This window comes from Phocoena sinus, chromosome 2, assembly GCF_008692025.1.
Source record: "Phocoena sinus isolate mPhoSin1 chromosome 2, mPhoSin1.pri, whole genome shotgun sequence".
NCBI lineage: Eukaryota > Metazoa > Chordata > Mammalia > Artiodactyla > Phocoenidae > Phocoena > Phocoena sinus.
Window position 1 is genome coordinate 42,156,851 of NC_045764.1, and position 21,896 is coordinate 42,178,746.

General features: G+C 42.4%; 1 protein-coding gene across 1 annotated transcript in view; it reads right to left on the minus strand.

Annotated features, from left to right (window-relative positions):
* Positions 1-21,896, minus strand: part of AKAP13 (A-kinase anchoring protein 13) — a 332,091-nt gene that overhangs the window by 177,271 nt on the left and 132,924 nt on the right. The window contains 2 exon segments of the mRNA XM_032623794.1: positions 3,738-3,921; positions 14,048-14,344. Of these exon segments, the coding sequence (XP_032479685.1) occupies positions 3,738-3,921; positions 14,048-14,344 (481 nt within the window).

Here is a 21,896-nt window from a genome sequence, read left to right on the forward strand (position 1 = left end):
AAAAATAATAAATAAATAAAGATAGTGTAACCAGATCAATCAATGGGAATATGAGTTTCACTGATCAGTGAACTATCATTTCACTGATTTTATGACTACATAGGAAACTTTCACATAGAGCCCCTTAGAGTTTAACAAGGTATCTGCACAAATCTCACTTGGGTCTAACGACCTGATGATGTCAACAGACTAGATATACTATCCATAAGGAATGAGAAACATGAGACTCAGAGTGGGTAGGTGACTTTTTGTGAGTCACACATTCTACTAAGTGAGGAAACTTAGATTTTAATTAAGTTTTTCGTCCCTAAGCAATTCCACCGTACTATACCGTCTTTCTTTAAGCTGCAATATTTATAACCCCTACATTTGCTCCAGGAAATAACCATAATCTGCGTGACAAATAAACCCTGATTTTTTTACATTGTACACACCCAGCCCTTAGTTATCATTCTAGGAAGTAGACATTATTATCCTTTTTTAAAAAAAAATCAGATGAAGACATTGAAGCTTAGACAGGAAAGTTTACCCAACGTGACCAAAGTAATACAGCTAAAAATGGCAGAGCTGAAAGGCAAGCTTATGCTTGACTCCAAAGTTTGCACACTTTGCCATTACCAGGAACTGCCTCTCAATCTCAGCTCTAATGAGTGACCCAGGTCCTAAGATTTCTTATTTGTCATATATGAGCGAGATATCAGGCAGCATCTGGCTCTAACATTCTCTTGTTAGATGGCTCCAATGCAAAACTCATCTAATATCATCACTTCCTAGCATCCTAAACTAAGAGCCTGAAGACTCGGGTTCTCTCCCTACTCTGCCCATCGCTAATTAAGGGACCTTGGGCAGGGTGTTCAACCAACTCCTCTTCAAAATGTGGCAGATGACTGTGCAACTACGTAAGAGCAGAAGTAGATGTAGGTGTTCTGGGTACTCCTCCAGGACTAAGATTTCTCAGGCAAAACTCGTAACATTTGTGTTTAAGGTGAATTTTCAGATCACAAATGCATCCATATTCATAATGTAAATCAAAATACAAGCTAAAGCAAAAGAGCTATAAGTCAACAAAATCTCTCTCTTCCCTGTCACTGAACGAAGTGAAAGTTAACAGTTTTGGGTTACAGAAAAGGGGAACTGCCAAAAATGTCCTAAATAGAGTTCCCTAAAGACATGAGTCTTATTTAGAGAAAGCTGCTTCTTCTAAGCACAGGAGAATCAATTTTCACATAGAAATGACTCAGTTTATCAAAATGGAATATCTAAATAAGCCTTAGGCACACAAACACAAAAATAACTTGGGCCCTAATAAGCACAATGACCTCTCTTTCCCCCCCTCAATAAAACCAGAGTAAGCAGCAAAGAATTAAAACAACAAATTTATTTTGGGAGAGGTATAAAAGGAGTAAAATAAACTTGATACTTCAGTTAGGGCTGGAATAAATGTAAAGTCTATATACTTCTATTAATAAATGTAAAGTGTATATACTTCAATTTCGTATTAACTGAAAAGAGAGGATAAGAGACAGGCCTATATGAAAATTTTCAATTTGAAAGGGGGAAGGGGTAAGAACACCCAAGTCTAAAGATTTTAGTGAACTACTAGAAAGATATCAGCATGTAGTGGAGCAACTCTTAACTTTCCACAAATCTCCTTGTGAATTTCACAAAACAAACTCTTTATTCAGAAACACACGTGCATAAACTTTTACCTGTAATTTCAAAGGATGCAGATCCCATGAAGTCTACTCTTGGGTTATTTGACTCCTAGGGGTGGAAGGTGCTCTGGACAGCCTGTTAGGAGATGTGGCTTCTGTTTCTGGCCCTGCCACTTTGTCATTCTAACCCACTCAGTTTCCTCATCTGTTAAAGATGATCTTTCCTGATTTCATGGTTGAAATTCTAGCAAAGTCTACTGACATCACAGTTAGAATGAAGGATTTAGGAAAATCACCACCCGATCTTTTTTAAAATTGTTAATTATAACTCAGCATTTTTTTCTAGGTTGCAGAACAATAACAGCCAGAAGAATCTAAGTTCAGAGCTAGATCTGCAGCAAGGTGCTTCTACTCTCCTACTACAGTCCTCTATTCGAAGACTTCTCAAGTTGGCTTTCCCTTACCCATTCCCCTTCAGAAGGAGCTAAGTTGCTCTCCAACATGTAACAGAGGTAGCACTATAAAGCAAGCCAAAAACTATTCTCCAAGAACAAACACACTCTAGTTTCCTTAAAGCTGTGCTGTAAGAATAGTCTTGTGACATCCTCGCCCAGCATATAATGAAGCTGTTGTAATCACTATTTCCCCATTTGGATGGCAATCCTTAACCAACTCTGCTTCCCAGCAAAACCTCTGAGCTCTAAGATTGAATTTAGAGAAACTGCACTTGAACTTCACGATAGTTATACTAAGATAATTGTTTCAACTTCTGGGAAGAGGCCTGTCTTCCTAAGGCCATGAGGCAAACAAGCAGAAGGAATCAAATCACTGGCCAGATGGGAAGTACGAAGGAATGGAACATATCACTCTCTGAAATACTGTCCTAGGAGAGCTCAAGTATCCAAAGCTCATCTGAGATGAGGTGTGCCCCTCCTGCCGTCATTGTATCTATAGCACCCATCAGAAAGCTTCCTGCAAAGAACCTTCTGTCTGGCTTGACTGGGGAAGTTATAAGCATGGCAGACAAAGAAAAACAAACAAACAAAAAACCCCTATTTATATAACACTAAGTACCATTACACTCTGCGATCTCTTCTTGGCCCTTCCAGATAACCCCTCACACAACAGCTTAAAATGGTAAAAAAAAATAAAATGCAACTAAATTAAGTCTAACATGGGCAAAATGTCTGAGAATTTGGGAATACTGACTTAATTTTCAAGGATCCTTCAAAAAATAACACAGATCCAATGGGATTGATTCTTGTTTAGATTATGTGGTGGAAAAGATAATGATGACCATAAAGCAATAAAAAATCATTAAACAAGAGAAACTATACTTGAAATTTTCTGCCTTTTATAATATTCCAATGAAAAGTGTTGGCTGTCATAATGCATTTATTTTTCTATTTATTCAAGAAAAAAGAAAAAAGAACTCTTCTAATGTTTTGACTAACAACCTTCCGTCAAAGGACTCTCTAAAGAGTCAGAATGTATAACAATTGAACCCACAAACACATAGACAGGATTTCCTACTGCACGTTTCCAGGACAGCTCAGTGGCTTTTTACTGCTACTCATATGAAGAGACCACTGCTCTCGATTTTATTTATAGAAATTACATTCAAACCAAAACTCAGTGTTCAGCATACTTTCCATAAGCAATTATTAAAGTATTTCTAGTTAACTCTTTCAAATCTTGAAGACATACCAGAAAGAAAAGTATATGGTACAGAAAAAACGTTTCCTCTGTACTAAACTGGGAAAAACTGGATACCTTGGTAATGGAGTGCTACCCCTACAGACCAGACTTATTCTGAGTTTTCAGTAAAATTTAAGAGGCATGAAGCAGTAAGGGCAGGGAAACAGAGGAGAGAAAAAAGATGGGAATATGACTTACTTGTGTTACTCTCAGACAATGAAGTCGTGAGCGGGACCAAGCTTATAAACCTCCAGAGAAAGGCAAGGCACAGAGCTGAGGTTTTAGTTCCTGGCGAAGGCTGCAGATGCCAGGGGGGCAGGGCTGCTATGAATCGGGGGTGGGGCTGGTGGTGAGAAGAAGGAAGTGGGAAGAAGGAGCACTTACTCAGTTAGAAGCCTGTGCAGCTTGTGATAACCCCGCTCCAAGGCCAAGCTCACAGGGGTCGCTCCTTCTTGGTTGTGGATGCTGAGAGCTCCGCGGCCACCTGGCTTCTGCAACAGGAACCACGTCAACCTCAGCAGCCCCAGCCGCGCAGCAAAATGCATCAATGTCTCTCGGGGGCCACCATCTGTAGATGGGGGAGAAAATGAAAATCAGTGAGGAGGATGTGAAAACCCAAAGTAAACAAACAAAGAGATGGTTCAGGTAAACACCACTGCCTCCAAGCACCTAAGATCCTCAAGTTAAGCCACAACATACAACATGAACAATTTTCTTGTGGCAGAGTAGAATCAGCTCTCAAAGACAAAATGAAGCTAGAAAAAATATAAGCAGCAAAATCTCCAATAGGAGACAATCCTACAAAAGAGAATCCATTTCTATATTCTGATTTAATGCATCTGTTCAACAAATTTATACAGGCAGATTTTAAGGGTGACTGTACTACACATATGTTCTTTTCCTGAAAAGAAAAAGAAAGAAAGAAGTGAATGCAGCCTCATAACATGGGGATCGGGATCCAAGGGGAATAGTTATTGGGGCTTAGACGGGTATATCAAAAAGGGTATAATTACTTTAAAAAAAAAGTAACACCCAGAGAGCAGTTGGCTAGTTAAACACTAAAAACAGGTTCTGCTTGTTAAGTACACACAGGTCTTTTTATTCTCCCACATTAAGGGCAAATCAAATTGTTGGCACAGCCAGCTTTTTTGGTTGGTTGCTTAATGAAAGAAAGAAATGCATCTCCAGGCATAAGAAAGACTAACTCCGAGATGACATGCTAACACCTTCAGAAAGAAAAATATGTGTCTATTTCACCTGAGGTGAAGTCAAGGTCCCTTCTTGGTACAGAGTCACTTTGAAAGTGGCAAAGGGGGCTTCTCTGGTGGCGCAGTGGTTGAGAATCCGCCTGCCGATGCAAGGGACACAGGTTCGAGCCCTAATCCGGGAAGATCCCGCATACCGCGGAGCAACTAAGCCCGTGCGCCACAACTACTGAGCCTGTGCTCTGGAGACCGTGGGCCACAGGTGCTGAAGCCCGCATGCCTAGAGCCCATGCTCCACAACAGGAGAAGCCACGGCGGTGAAAGGCCCGCGCACCGTGGTGAAGAGTAGCCCCCGCTCGCCACAACTAGAGAGGTGCCCATGCGTAGCAGCGAAGACCCAACGCAGCCATAAATAAATAAATTTATTTTTTAAAAAAGAAAGTGGCAGAATGAGGAAGGGCTTTGGAGTGAGACAAATCTGGGTTCAAATTTGGCATTTACCATCATGTGACTGGGCATAATCCATTTCAGTTCTCTGAGCTTCATTCTCTTCATCCCTAGAGTGGGGTACCACCACCTCACTCCCATGGCTGCAGTAACAAATCGGGGGGTAGGTGACATGCTAGTCGATGATGGCCTGTAGCAGGCACTCATTGAATAATCGCTGGGTTCCTTCCGTCCCCACCCCACTTCTCTGTCCCTCCCAACTTCCAATCACATTCTAGGTTCCCTGGCAACATTCTCTGTGCCTAGGGCATCCTCTTGTGCCCAACCTGTTAAGGCGGGAGCTACAGCTACCCCAGGGCTTCAGTACACAGCCCACGATGCTGGCTTACTCAACCACAGGGACCACCACTCAGGGTCTGGAAACGGGAATGGTGCCCTGCAGTTGTGCTTGCTTTCATCTCCTCGGCTGAGCTAACATCGCTCATTCTCCGTGGCTTCCCGCAGGTCTCAACTTCCTCACTGAGCATTCTCAGACTTCTTGGACCCCAGTGTTTTCTCCTTACACTGAAGTCCCCAATGCTTCTGTACGTGAGCAGCACGGTAAGAATGAAGGCATCTTTGACCCTGCAGTTTTACATGAACTGCACTGTCTTCTAACATCACATGTGCCTTAGTCTTGTCTCCTTACTGCCGGGGTAAATTTCCTTGGAAGCAAAAACTATCTTTCATATTTTACACTTTCCCTATAGAACTCTGCACACTGACTAATTCAGGATTTACATGATGTTCAGCACAGGCACAGGCTGGAAAGACATCAACACTACAGAAGAAACCACTGCACGTGTAGGTACAAATTTTAATAATCAACAACTCAGAGCAGGCGGCCAGGCCAGACAAAAGGACAGAAAGAACCTTCAGAAAAGATCAAATATCACCATCTAACTTGTGCCTTACAGTTGTTCACAGGCACTTGGACATCCTTATCAAATACAAAAAAGCTAATAAGGTACTGCCCAGGAACCAGGTGATTTTTCAGAGACTAGCTAAGTCCGGTCTCACTACCTGACACCTCCTTAAAGTAGTTTCCTCTACACCCCCGCCCTTTCTCATCCCCTACTTGCTGAGTCAGCTCAGCCTTCAAGAGTAGAGTTCCAACACCAAGAGGGGAAAGTGTGGGTGGCGGGTGGTGGTGGTGGTGGTGGTGGGACGAATTGGGAGATTGGGATTGACATGTATACACTAATATGTATAAAACAGATAACTAATAAGAACCTGCTGTATAAAAAAATAAGTAAAATTAAAAAGAAAAAAGATCTCACATTCTTGGTGGGGGGAAAAAAAAAAGAGTAGAGTTCCAATAACAAGGCCATACACCTGCTCCAAGGTGGCACCCCAATTCCAGCACCTGCAGGCTCCCAAATCTCATCCTAACGTCCTTAGCAGCAGGTGCCACATGTGCTTTTAGGTCACCCCCTCTCTGCAATCAACAGATAATAAGAAAAGTAATATCTGGTGAAGACTAAGTGCCGCGCACTGGGCTAAACTGTTTGTATTCACTTTTATCACTCTCACAATAACCCTGTGAGGTCTCGTTATCCTCATTTTGCAGATGAAGACAGGTTAATTACTTACTCACAGCAAAAATCATCAAGATTTGAAAATTCTTGTCTTGGGTCTAGAAACCATACCCTTTCCATTACTCCACCCCGTTTCTTTTTGTAAAAATCAATCATGCAAGCATTCTAATGTTGTAGTTTAAAAAGTACCTTCTTGGGGCTTCCCTGGTGGCGCGGTGGTTGGGGGTCCGCCTGCCGATGCAGGGGACATGGGTTCGTGCCCTGGTCCGGGAGGATCCCACATGCCGCGGAGCGGCTGGGCCCGTGGGCCATGGCCACTGAGCCTGCGCGTCTGGAGCCTGTGCTCCGCAACGGGAGAGGCTACAGCAGTGAGAGGTCCACGTACCGCAAAAAAAAAAAAAAAAAGTACCTTCTCAGGTTTTCCTCCAAAAATAATTTCTCTTACCTAACATACCTTGCATCATTGCTTTTGTTCCTTTTGTCTCAGTTTAAAATCCAGAGCACCTACAACTTAGAATCAACCTCTTTACTCTGTTTTTTTCTCTCTTGTGATCTTTGTGTTTTCCCTCTGTATTGTGAGAGCTACTCAACTTTGTTTTTCAGGTCACTAACTGCATTTCCTATGATGTCAATTGGGTCCTTTATCCCCAGTTTGAATTTAATTATGCTCTGGGATTCTGGATGTCCTTGTATCATTTAAGCCAACTCCCTTCCATCTTTGCCCTCACTGTGATGGCTTTTTTGCAGTAATTAAAGTGCCTAATCAGTTGATGTAATAAGGAAGATTATCCTGGCTAATCTGGGTAGGCCTAACAGAATCAGTTGGAAGGCTTTAAAAGCAGGGCTGAGATTTCCCCTGGAGAGAGAAGAAATCCTGCCCGAGGAGGACAGTGTCAGGCTGTGCTCGTGGAGTGCCATCCAGCTCAGGATTTCCCCTTCCTGTCTGAGGATGACAGCTTTGGCTCATGCTGGTGGGTTTGAGCTTGCCCGTGATTTTCTCTTCCACTCCTACCCTACAAATTTTGGACTTGCTTAGCCAGCCCCCACCATTGTGCAAGCCATTCCCTGAAACAAATCTTAATACCTATTTTCCTACTGATTCTGATACTCTGGGTGACCCTGACTGACCAAAATCATTAAACTTATTTTTCTCCTGTTGCTTCCTTCTCCTTCCTTCCTTCCTTCCTATTTTATAATAGGTCTGACTTCTTCAATCTTTTAAAGGACAAATGGCAAACCTCTTCTAAATTTTTCTTTGGTTTCTTAAAGAAAATTAGAGTCTTCCATCTGAATATTCATGATACTTTTCCATTTCCTTTATGCTGTAGTGTTATTTCATAGGCCATATGTTGGCTGGTTAGTTTTCCTGTTTAACCGTGTTAAACTGGCAAAATCTCTCTGTGGGCCCAGCTTCCCACGGAGAAGGTAGGAGAAAATGTCTGAAGTCCTGTTTACTGTCTGCTTGTATGCTGGAAGCACCCCTCCACGCATTCCCTCAGCTCTGCAGAGAAAGGCGCTGGGCCTCACAGGCATTAGACCGTGAGAAGCAGGCGAGATGGCTGCACCTTTTCAAGTCGTCAGGTTTTCTGTCTAAGCAAAACGTTCTGAGTTCTTTGAACAAAATAGTATTCAAAGGCTACAGGTACTTTTCCTACCCCATCGATCCATCCTCCTCACAGGACTCTTCGACTGTGTATCTATGAGACTCCAAAATCACCATTCTTTCTACTATTCTGTACTACTTCTTAAATAAACCTCAAGCCCCACATGATGCAGGAATTCTCACACCCCGTGGGGAAGGTAAACAGCAGGCCCATGTGAGAAACGGGCATTTGGGAAAATGACACCTGTAACCTTGTGACAGAATCAAGGTTTGAGAGGAAGCAAAATCTTTTGGAGTTAAAAGTGCTGCCATTACGAGAAACCACTTGTCCTGGAGTCAATCCCTTAGACTATTAAAATATTATATATTATTAAAATATCTTTTAATGTTTTATTATGTTCTTTTTTAGCAGCTACGATAGCTGAAAACATACAAAATTACTAGTGGGTGTAGCTAAGGAAACATTTTCTTGGAAAGCTATCAATCTGGAAAAGGTGTGGGAACTAAAACACTAAATGATTAAGGTTGTGGTTCTATTAACCAACATCAGATATAAAGAACTGAGAACACACAGACTGCTTTAGGTGCAGCCTGGCTTAAACCTGTCTCATCCTTCTCTCCATCCAAATTTCTCTATGTGGGGAGGGTTCCCATCCCAGAGGTGATCAGATCTTCTTTCCGTTTAGTTATACAACACCATGACTGAATAAGAATGCAGATTTCCCCCAGGACCTCAAAGGCCCACCCTTTGTTACCTGAGAGTTATGCTGATTGCTACTGTACAAGGGTCTTTCAGGGGAAAAACCATCCTAATTCACCATTTCACTAACCACAGAGGCACTGAAGAGCTGAGACAACTAAGTGAGACTTGGTAACTCAGAGGGAAGATATTCCAACCCCACCATTCACCCTCCACCCAGACGAATCCATATTATTTGCCTTTAAGGCAGAACTAAGGCTAAAGTACAGGGCTTTATGTAACTAGGGATTAAAGAAATCTTGGAAGAATAAAATGGACAAGTTCCCTGTTGCTGATATTTAAAGTGAGGACTGCCTGTAGAAATAAGCTTAAAAAAAAAGTCTCATTCTGCTTCAAAGAGGTTTTTTCTTTTAAGTGCTATACTGTTTTATCCTTTTATAGAACATGTCACTTTCCCTCATCAGAGCTCATCAGTGTTTTGTCTTCAAAAGGCTACTGGACATTGGTCATGGTACATTAAAAATAAAGAGCCTGCAAAGTAGCACACACTATTGGATATACTTTCCTCCATTTTACAGATGAAGAAATTGAGAAACAGAGAGATTATGTATTCTGCACAAACTCTTGCAATGAAGACCGGATATCAACAAACTGACTCTGCAGCCTATGCTCTTTCTACTTTACAATATCAAGCCTAAGCCAAGAGTTCTTAACATCATGTTCACGCCTGCGGTTCAGGGAGACTGAATCCCTGAAACAATATGTAAATTTCTGCAGGTAGCCCCTATGTATATCTTTTCCTGAGGAGAAATCCGAGCTATTTTCAAAGGAGTCACTGATCTGAAAAAAAGTTTAAAAGCACTACATCTTAAACGATTAGAGTGGGAGGGTTAACCATAAATCTTACATGACTCCTCTGTACAAGTATTAGGCTGGAACACCTGTAAACAGCCTAGCTTTCAACAGCAAGTAGTCCCGTTATGTAACAACGTGCCCTATTTAGCTGCATGATTTTCCCAGGCAACAAGCTGACTTCGTACCTTCTTCCTTTAAACACCTTTAAAAAAGCATCTGATGTGCAACTCACTGCTGTAAGCAGTGTTCCTTTGCATTTGTCCCCCAACAGCAAGCAAAGACCTCTTAATTGATGCTATTCAGCCTTAAAATACCCACTGTTTGCAGATTCTAATCCACAATTAACCGAACAATTTCAACTGCAGAATGTGAATCCAGCACTTGAAATCACAGTCATTAGTCCCTTGCATGCATTTCACCTTGTAAAGTATACAGTTAACTTGTTCAATTTCTTTTGTTCATTTGTTTTTAGTTTATGTACAATAAAATTCACTTTTGGGGGGTGAACAGTCCTATGAGTCTGAGCACACGCATAGATTCTTAAAACCACCACCACTAAGACACAAAACCATTTCAACACCCAAAGAACTCCCCCATGATACCCCTCTGTGGTCAGACCTTTTCCCTACTTCTAGCCCCTGGCAACTACTAACCTATTTTCTGTTCCTACAATTTTGCCCTTTCTAGAGTATCATATAAATAGAATCGTAGAGTAAATAACTTTGGAAACTGACTTCTTAGTGCAATGCATTAAAAACGCATTCAAGTTGATGCACATGTCAACAGTTTGCTCCTTTTTTTTATCACTGAGTAGTATTCCACTGTATGGATGTACCACAGTTTGCATATATAGTCACCCAGTGAGGGAGATCTGGGTTGTTTCTAGTTTGGGATGATTATAAATAATGCTGCTATAGGCACATTTTTGAAAAGATTTTTTTGAGTACATATAAGTTTTCATTTCTCTAGGACAAAGAGCCAAAAGTGGGATTGCTGGGTCATACAGTAAATGTACATTTAACTTTATAGGAGACTGCCAAACTGTTTCCTGGAGTGGTTGTATTATTTTGCATTCCCACCAGCAATGTATGAGATGTTGTTCTGCGTCCTTGCCAGTGCTTGGTGGTTGTTGTTGTTGTTGTTTTTGCGGTACACAGGCCTCTCACTGTTGTGGCCTCTCCTGTTGCGGAGCACAGGCTCCGGACGCACAGGCTCAGCGACCATGGCTCACGGGCCCAGCTGCTCTGCGGCATGTGGGATCTTCCCAGACCAGGGCACGAACCCGTGTCCCCTGCATCGGCAGGCGGACTCTCAACCGCTGCGCCACCCAGGGAAGCCCAGTGCTTGGTATTTTTAATTTTGGTCTTCCTAAAGGTGTGTAATGGCACATTATTGTGGTTTTCAGGCATTTCCCTAAGTGTTCAAATTTGATTTAGTCTTCACTAGCACTGCTTGAACAATTTTGTACATCAGAAACTTCAGAAGCACATGGAAAGACTATAAAAATATTAAAGCTGGCGAGCTGCCTATTAAAGACAAAGATGCTAAGACCCAGAGAAGGGAAGGATATGCCTAAAGTCTCAGACCTGTGCTTTTCTAACAGTTCTTTCTAATCATGTGGCGTGAACCAACTATCCAATTCCTGTACCCTCTTTAAACAGGACAAAGCAAAACCACACAAAATAAACTTTAAGCCCCACAAATAACTAATGAAATCCTTTTTGATACTGATTTATAAAGGGCAACCAGAATAATCATTCTGATCACAACACAGAAACAGCATGAGCTAGGTTTCCAAACATTAGATTTCTGAAAAGGTGCCCGTGCCCTGTATAATGGCAAATATTTTGATCTCTAGATCTCAGCAATGCAGAGGTTTCTTAGACATTGTATTAATAAGAAAAGGACAAGGGACAAGTGCTTTTTCCCTTCATTTTAGAGTCCACGCTTTCTTTTGTATTTTACCTGGCAGGAGGGCCCCGGTTGTTACCTTGACAGGAAGCCAGTGATAGTGAGGGACATCATTCTTGCAGCTGATCACCACCTTAATAGTTAAATTCAGTGGGTTTAAGAGAGCCCAAACTAGCAAACACCTCCTCACCATTCTTCCATGGGAGGAAGAACACAGTTACTTGACAGGTCTGCGGGAGCAGGAACTGAGCGTGCCCCTGGCTCAGCGCTTCTCCTCAGGATCTGCTTGCCTGCGGGGGGTGGGGGGGGTGGGGAGGGTGACTGCTGGGTGCTCCCCTACATAACACAATAATCAAAGCTGGTGGACGCTGAAGGGCAGTCCTGTGATTGTCCAGCTCTTTCAGAAATAAAGTAGAAAGGATACGCAACCCCTTCCGGCAAGCGGTCTGAAGTCTGCCTTTCAATCTAGCTTTTGTCAGGAAAAAGGCAAACATTTTAAACTCTGTGTAACTCCTAAATCTTTCCATGATTTGCACTCAGGAGAGAAAGATGATGTTATTTATTGGACTCCAGGTATATGTTGCTTCATTAAATACGTGTGTGTGTGTGTGTGTGTGTACACATACATATATATTCACGATATCTAGTAGATGTCATTTGCCACAAGAATAATTACACAGGAAATCCCCTGTCTGAATAAGAGGAACAAATAGATACTTACTACATCAGTGTTTTTTAAAATGTAGAGCCCTTCCTTCAATGAACTCTCATATGGAGAGCCAGTAGATAAAATAAACAAGAGTGAAAATACTCTGGTTAAAAATGTGCAGGGTTTTCCAGAGCTCAGCCTGCTCTCGTGCTGCCCCCCAATTACTTCCCAGTCTTTTCCTTTCCTCCAACTTCGTGGACTCTCTAGAAAACCTGAGAAGACAATAAGGAAAACCCTGCTTTGATAATTAAACATGAAAGAAGTATCCCAAGTTACTCTGCTACCCTCCTCATGAAGGTCAGGTCTCTTTCTACACACAGGAGGATCAAGCCTGAAATCTGGGCCCATGGAAGGGAGACATGCCAACCTCTGCTTTATTTTGGTTTTTTTGAATATTATTTTATTTTTTATACAGCAGGTTCTTATTAGTTATCTATTTTATACATAGTAGTGTATATATGTCAATCCCAATCTCCCAATTCATCCCAGCACCACCACCGCCACTTTCCCCCCTTGGTGTCGATACGTTTGTTCTCTACATCTGTGTCTCTGTTTCTGCCCTGAAAACTGGTTCATCTGTACCATTTTTCTACGTTCCACATATATGCGTTAATATACGATATTTGTTTTTCTCTTTCTGACTTGATTCACTCTGTATGACAGTCTCCAGATCCATCCACGTCTCCACAAATGACCCAGTTTTGTTCCTTTTTATGGCTGAGTAATATTCCATTGTATATAAGTGCCACATCTGTTTTATCCATTCTTCTGTCAATGGGCATTTAGGTTGATTCCATGACCTGGCTATTGTAAATAGTGCTGCAATGAACATTGGGGTGCATGTGCCTTTTTTTTTTTTTTTTTTTTTTTTGCAGTACGCGGGCCTCTCACTGCTGTGGCCTCTCCCGCTGCGGTGCACAGGCTCCGGACGCGCAGGCCCAGAAGCCATGGCTCACGGGCCCAGCCGCCCTGCGGCATGCGGGATCCTCCCAGACTGGGGCACGAACCCGCGTTCCCTGCATCGGCAGGCAGACCCTCAACCACTGCGCCACCAGGGAAGCCCTGCATGTGTCTTTTTGAGTTATGGTTTTCTCTGGGTATATGCCCAGTAGTGGGATTGCTGGGTCATTTGGTAACTCTATTTTTAGTTTTTTAAGGAACCTCCATACTGTTCTCCATATGTGGCTGTATCAATTTACATTCCCACCAACAGTGCAAGAGGATTCCCTTTTCTCCACACCTCCTCCAGCATCTGTTTGTAGATTTTCTGATGAAGCCCATTCTAACTGGTGTGAGGTGATACCTCATTGTAGTTTTGATTTGCATTTCTCTAATAATTAGTGATGCTGAGCAGCTCTTCATGTGCTTCTTGGCCATCTGTATGTCTTCTTTGGAGAAATGTCTATTTAGGTCTTCTGCCCATTTTTTGATTGGCCACCCTCTACTTTAAATAAGAGCTGCTGACGACAACAGAAAGCTCTCTCTGGGGTCATTTCACTGCAAGAACAGGACTAACAGCTAAGCTGAAGAACCCAGGAGAGAGGCCACCGAGGTCACTCCGCTATAGTAACTGCAAGGTCTATTCAGCCACCGTGGCAGATGTGAAGACAATCGCCATATAAAAGCAGCCCCATCCAAAAACACAAGAATTCCAAATTCAGAGACTGTGAGTCACTGAAGTTCTTACCATGCGAAGCTGCATCTGTTCCCAACACATTCCACTCTGCTGGCAGCTTCAGGTGCCTGAACGCCAGGGAAACCTTCTCATCAAGGGAATTCACATCCGTGGACGGGAGTCCTGACCGATCCAGGAAACGGGTGAAGTTCAGAGCCTGCTGATTTCCAGCACTGGTTGCCAGGAACTGGGCTGCATCGTAGGCCTCGTCCTGGATGAACCTGAAGTCTTCTTCCGCCACCACAAACACAGGCAGGCCCTCTTTGGAAGCACAGAGCAGCACCTTCACCGTCTCGCAGCAGTCATGACCTAAGGAAACACACGCAGCAAGGAAAACAGGATTAGAGCCCTCTCCTGAAAGGAGGACACTGCGGGGAGTGGGGGGCGGTGCTTCTCGGCTCTTCCTGCGTGACATACAAGCTCCCCTTCCTAAAACAAACCTCTCCTTCGTCCGAGCTCTAACAGCAATCTTCCAAACTTCTTAAAACTCCATTTCCAACTCATCTTTACAATGGCTATTTGCAAATATGAATTGGTTCCCCTACCAAACAGCAAATAACTTCGTATTCCAGCTGCCACCGTGCCGGCAGGGTAGTGTTTGGTACTAACAGGCTCTGAAAATCTCAATATACACTGAACTACAGCGGTTCAATTTGAACAAATTAAAGAATGAAAGCTGAAGGACCTTGCAAGGCCTAGCGTACAATGGGAAGTCTAACCCCTCCCGAACTGCGCTGGATCCGAAAACCCAACAGGGAAAAAGTCACTCATACAGGTTACATGGCAGAAATTGTACAGATGCCCCAGAACCTGCCTCACTTTCACCACGATACAACTGAGCAAATGAGGAAGCACTCAGAAAAGTACAAAACGACTTGATTTTATTTTACTATTATGAAGCAATTCAAGGCCTAGAAAATAACTTTTGCTCTGAGATACACGTTCTCTCCTGTAACGTAAAGAGAACTTCAATCAAATCACCTAGGTCACCCAGGGATGACACAATGCTGTGGCTAGAAACCTGGTTGAGGAGAAGCAAGCATGCCAGAGACTGCAATGCCCACTGTCCAGAGGGGCAGAGACCTCACGAGCTGCGACATTGGCAGCAAGCTACGTGTCACCTCAAAGAGCTCTGCTCAAGTAAGACCAGGAAGGTTTAACAGCAGTGTTTCCCGTGGGGAGGCCTTCCTGGAGAATCAGACTTTCTCTGGGTTTTCAGCCTCACAGAACTAAGTATTTCCAAGATACAGAATATTAATCAAGACACGTTTTTCCTCAACTTTCAGGCACTGATCTCAACTAGCTGGAACTATGCTCCTAACATCATCATTTCTTTCATAAGTATCTTTCTGATGAGAAAAAAGAAAAGGCAATGAAGTTGATGCTTCTGTTTGAGTTGCTCCCCCTGGTGCGCTGGCTGATAAACTGCAGGCACCTGAGGCCCGGGCTCCCCTGAGCCCACCGGCTCGCACTGACCGCTTCCCAGCAGCGGGGTGAGGAGGAGGGTCCCTGAATCTGGCTCTCCAGACCACGGGCACAGCCAACGAGGCTTCACACCTCACAGAATGAAGTAAGCTTTCTGCTGTCTTTGAAAGAGAAAACAATTATTTTTTTCCACATATACTTTTTCCCCAGGGGCCTCCTTAAGCCTTTACTTTGTGACAAAAGAAATCTCTCCCTGCTGTGTCATTTGAGGATGGTAACAAGTATCAATACTTACTAACCAAGAACCTACCACATACCAGGCATCTGACATGTCATTTTCTCTACACAACAAATTTATGAGGTGCACATTGTCCTCACATTACAGGTAAGAAAACTGAGACTTCAAGAAGTAATTTGCCCAAGTTTACACACATGTGAAGAAGCAGAATCCATCATTCAAATTCAAGTCGGATGCCAAAGTTCATGGCCTATTATATCATGATGCAAAAGTTTTGTAACACATTGCTTATAAAGAGGGAGGGGTGACAGCTACGTCCCTACCTGTGAGGAGCCCAACACTTGGAATGACAGGCCAGTATGACTATTAAGCAAGAGGAACGGGTTCATGAACCACCGAGATCAGTCTCCACACAAACGCATAACTCCACCAAGGTGCTCCCACTGCATTCCCAGTGGAATTCCTTCCATGAAGGCTGTGGGAAAGTGAAGCATCCTCTGGCATGCATGCGTGCACACATGTGCATGGCGGTGTGTATACACCCATGTTTGTATTTCAATTCAATAAATATGTTGAATTTATACGTCTACTATGTGAAATGAAATCAGAAAAAAGAATCTTAATCTTTCTTTGAAGGGCAGCCAGCCTAATTACATAAGACAACAACATCAGGATAAACAAATCAACTGATTCAGGTAATAAAGGTCTGGGTGTTTTTCTGGCAGAAAGTAGTTTTTCTAAACTGTTCTGTAACATTTAACGACTAACATCTGGGGAATTCCCTGGCGGTCCAGTGGTTAGGACTCGGTGCTTTCACTGCTGGGGTCCAGGTTCAATCCTTGGTCGGGGAACTAAGATCCCGTGAGCTGTTCGGTGCAGCCAAAAATAACATGTGGACATCCACCAAGCCTAGCACACTGTAACCAGAAGCTAATCACAGTGAATCTGAGCTCTCCAGAGGTTTATAGTCTATTAGGTGGCAATCAACCAAGCTGCAGATCACTGCAAAATGGGGTGGGTTGTAAAGAAACACATACCACGCGACTCGCCAGAGAGGACCAGTACATTTCACAGGTGAGCAAAAGAAAGGTGGCAGTCAAGAAGGACCTTTTCCATAGGCATCCTGCTCCCAACTCTCCAACCGCAGCGGTTCTTCACTGCAACCCTCAGAACTCAGATGCATAGTCCTATCCTATCCCTCCCTCCCTCTCTATCACTTCTCTAATAATATCTATCTATCGATCTATCACTTCTCTAATAATTTCTCTGTGCCAGGCACCATCCTCAGTGATTTCCTAATAACAGTTCATTTAATTCTCATAACAACCCTAGCAGTAGGTACCATTATTATCCCCATTTGCCAGATGAGGAAATCAAGTCACAAAAATGTTAAGTAATTTGTCCAAGGTTATAAAGCTCCTAAGTGGCAGAATTAGAATCTGAACCCAAGTTTCCTTGCTCTCCTGTCTGCCCCTACACCCAAGATTCATGGGGACAAGAAGGCTTAAACGGGAAATAAAGGTACCATGGAAAAACTAACAGGAAAGGAAGGAAAACACTATGCTCAAATCCTGACTATAAGACTCCTAAGTTGCACGACCTCAGATCATCTCTGCTTCTCCAGGCCTCAATTTCTTCATGTACAGAATAAGGGCAGCCTCTGCAGGCTCTATGGTTTCCCCAGCTGTACAAACCCGTGGGTTTTACCAGGCAGAAGGTGGGGAGAGACAGAAACTTAGGAAGAGATTCCAGGAGCAAGAAACAGTTTCGAAAACATAAAAATGGAAGCAGAGAGCAAGTTCAAGGGATGGAATAATTTCTGCAAAAGACAGTTTCAGGAAGATATTAACTAGGCTACACCTTGATGTTTCGTGTGAGGAGAGACCTGGGTTCAAACCTATTTTGTTACTTCCTAAGCTATGTGGCCTGAGATAAATGACAACTTCTCTAACACTTTAAAATCTGGAGAGCATCCTAATCTCGTAAGTCAAGAGCTATAATTTAGAAGACTCCTCTCAAATTCTGTAATACTATCACCCAAAACAACATATACAGGCTCATCAAACTAGACAGACAGACAGACACAGCAATACATATTTCAGTCAGGATAATTACTGTTGACCCTTTAACAAGATAGGTTTGAACTGCCTGGGTCCACTTATATGTGGATTTTTTTCTTCAATACTACATATATGTACTACTATATTTACGATCCATGGTTGGCTGAATCTCCGGATGCAAAACTATGGATACAGAGGGCCAACTAAGGGACTTGAGCATCTGCAGATTTTGGTATCCACGGGGGTCTTGGAACCAATCCCCTTGCAGATACTGACAGATGACTGTACTTTAAGAATGTTGTGGTTCTCATTCATGAATCTCACCAGTAATTATAGCATTTCCCATTTATTCAGGATTAAGCTCATTTTTAAATTCCTGACAGCCCTTTGAGGTAGATACGAATAAATGTCAATAAAAACTAAACTTACAGGTTTCACAATTCAATGATGAGAATGTGAATGTGGGATCCAAATTGAATTCTACCTTCAAAACTTAAACACACTCTTAGAAGAGATATTAAACTAACCTACAATAATGACATCCACTGCCCCACCCATCCAAACAGTTATTCTTTCTTACTCGTCTCCTTCCCCAAGCCTGTGCAGCAGAGGTGTCTGAGACACCTGAGAGCTTGAGCCAGAAAGCGAGTCACACCGTTGCTAAAAGTTAACATCATCGCTGCTCTGTAAAATCACCTCCTGTATATACACAGGGTCCAGGCCATAGTCCAGATCTTCAACTTCATCTCACACTCTCCTGCATAGGCGCACACGCACGCCCACACACACGCACACACATAGCCAAAAGCCATGGTGAAGCAATACCACCTTAACTCAAAACTGGAACGTGCAGGCGTAATACATCTACACAGAAATCTATCTGAAATTGCAAAAATGACTTTACTTGGCTAGGGCGGGGTGGGAAAAACAAAGAGGGAGAAACAGAAGGTGGTTTAGGGGTGTGTATGTCTGTGCACATGTGCACACACCTGTGTGTGCACATGTGCTTATTAGCAGCATAAGCACGCATAATTCTTTCTGCTGCTTTAGCAGAATCTCTTAGAAGGTGGATGGGTGGATGGGCAAACTATCATCTGCTCTATTTATGTAGAACTAAAACAAAACCGTGTATTAGAGAAGGCAGAATGTCAGCAAAGGCCATGAAATAGATATCTAGGAGAAGCCATCCAATTGTTAGCCCAATATTTTCCCTTTAGACATGAACTCACAATCTGAAGGAGAAACTATGAATCATCCTAAGTAAAATGTGCCATAAATCTGGAATTTGTTTGGTATGATTATAGGCTTCTTTTTCCAAAGAAAAACTGAGGGTTAAAAGAGTGAAGAACTGAGGGTTTCCTGGCTCAGTCTTTATTAAACTTTCAGTAAATTGGAAGAATTACTACTGAGCTCGAGCAAAGTGCCTCCCCTACCGTCTGGAAAACCACCTCGCAAGGCTGGCAGGGCTACTGTCTCATATTCACGTTTTCTATTAGGCTCAAATGGTTCACAAGATTAGTGTTTAATCCCTATGACCTTTCAGATAAAGCATCTAGAAAAAAAAATCAACGTTTTTCAAAAACAAAGGTTATGTAATATGGACCCATTAATAAAACTGAAGTCACTGCATCTGTACACATAAAATCTCTTACTATCATAAATTAGCTCTAAAGATACAACTGTTTTCAGGGGCCATTAGTCTTATGACTGCCTTTGTACACACAAAATACAAGGTATTAACGATGTCTACATCTTCAGGGCAAAAACATGGGGAAGGGGAACTATATCCAATTCGACATAATAACCACAATTAACTTCTTTTTACATGAAGACAGAAGCTGCAGCTGCAGAAGAGTAACAAGGTTTGCAGCTGGTTCCGTGGCGTTTTTCCTTCCACTCAATTTCCTGGTAACAAAAAAAGAAAATAAAAATCACAAGTCCTTTTAAAAGGGGAAGTTCTGAAAATTTTACTGAGCTTCTTCTGAGGGAAATACCCACAGAGAATTGAGACAGGGGAAGAAGAGAGATGAACTGTTAAGGAACATGGCCTAAACCTCAATTCCATTTTTTAAAATTGACTTCTGAATATATGCTACAATCAGGTCCGAGCTGATTACAACAGAAGTATGAAGTAAATTTGGGGGTGGGAGAGATGGAACCCTTACTGAGTAAATTGTAAGAGGTACTGAAGTATGCTGACAACTAGCTGTAGAGTCAGAAGATACCAGGTTTAAGTCTCACCTCCACTGCAAACAGGCTGGGTCAACCTGAAAAAGTCACTCGACCTTGAAGTCTATTTGCTTGCGCACAAAAATGGGAACATCACCAACCTTCCAGGTTATTTAAAAAAAAAAAAAATCAGAGATGGCTGTACACAAAGCAGACACCTGGCATAAACAGGCATCTAAACCTGGTACTTGTTATCGGTATTAGCCATTAAAATCCTCCTGTTCAGGTGACTCAAGGAAAAGAGATGCCTATTACTCTATCAAGAGCTTCTGCATAAGCCCAACACAGCAAATGCTGCCCCTGACACTGCAGAACTGAAGAAACAAAGGGAAGGAGGAAGAATGCCGAATAAACAACACACAACCAGGAGCACCTAGATGGGAGACAAAAATGTAACTGCTGATGGTCCTCTTAAAAGCATGTAATCCAAACGTTTTTAAGCTCACACATCAGGAGGTGTGTGCTCCTGAGGTTGGAGAGCTTTTCCGCAGGCTCCTTATCACTATATGAAGCACCCATATCCATGGAAACGAAACAGTGCTACAGATAAACAAAACTGCTGAAGCATGACCCAAGAATTACTTCATTTCCTATTAGGCTAAAAGTGGCACACATCCTATCCCGGCCTTCTCTTTTGAGAAGGAAACAACTGGGACTTTGTTTCACCAGCTATCCAAAAAGGAACCCTGCAAGTGCTTGCTGGGCCAACCAAGTCCAGGCCCACTCAGTCATTTCCTACCAGAAGGCTGCATTTGTAGTCAAGGTGGAAAATATAAAAATTATATCTTTTACTACTTCATTTTGGCATCAAAAGTATTTAAAAATTTGGTGTCTTTTTCTTCCCTTTGAAGTAGCTATACAGGGTTGAAGGAAATTTTCAGTCTTCAGACCCACACTCTAACAGGAATAGGATTATGTGCAGAAGTATGTACCTACTGCTAGTTTTCGGTGGTCTAATGGTAGATGTGCAAATTTGGGATAGGTATCAAAGATCTCTGTATGTATAGGAGTATTTACGCAGAGGGGGAAAAGAAGGCAGGCACAGGAATCATGTATTGATACATCTGGGGGGGAGAAAGGGGCTAATTAACACTAAAAATGTGATGTGCTATATAATCCAGCTTATTACTCTAAGGCAGTGCTTTTCAACCTTTTATTCATTGTCATCCCCCAAGGAGCCTTTTTAAACATTTCTATTTGCCACACCCATCCTATGAAACTTTAATACCACAGATATATATTTGTATATGTGCATCTGTGCTCTCTATATAAAGAGTTAAGTTTTTTTAACTCCCCTAAGAACCAATTCTCACCCCCTTGGGGGGATATTGGCCCCAGTGCAACGTGTGTGCTCCATTCTAGTGCTGTGTTCATAGTTCCAAGGTGATGAAGTATCCACACAGGCATTAATTACAACAGGACAGCAGACAGCAGATACACTTCCCTTCAACTAGTCCTCAGTTTGTTTTTCCAGGATAGCCACTATATATACTGACTAGCATTGGGACAGTAATTTAAGCCTTTTAAGATACAAAATCATGTCTGTCTAGAGACAGCCATGTAGTAGGAGTATTTTAGGATAGTAATTTAGGATAACTGAGTACTTTGGCAGAGACAGAGGGCACCAGGATTCTCTGATTGTGCCAGTTAAAAGCCTGTAACTTCTTTTCAAATGTGTTTGTTATTCAATTTGGCAACCTCTGTACGTCCGCAGATAGAAACAGAGTCTTGGTTCACAAGAACTGAGAGACACACGACTTAACTGCAGGACTACTTGTTGAGACCCGGGGCTGTAAGCACTGGTTTTTAATTAAGCCACAAAAGACTTCTGATCATGGTAAATGTACTTTTTTCTTTCTTTTTAATAACAAATCTACTTTATATAGTACCTTCCCTTTGATTAAGTGAG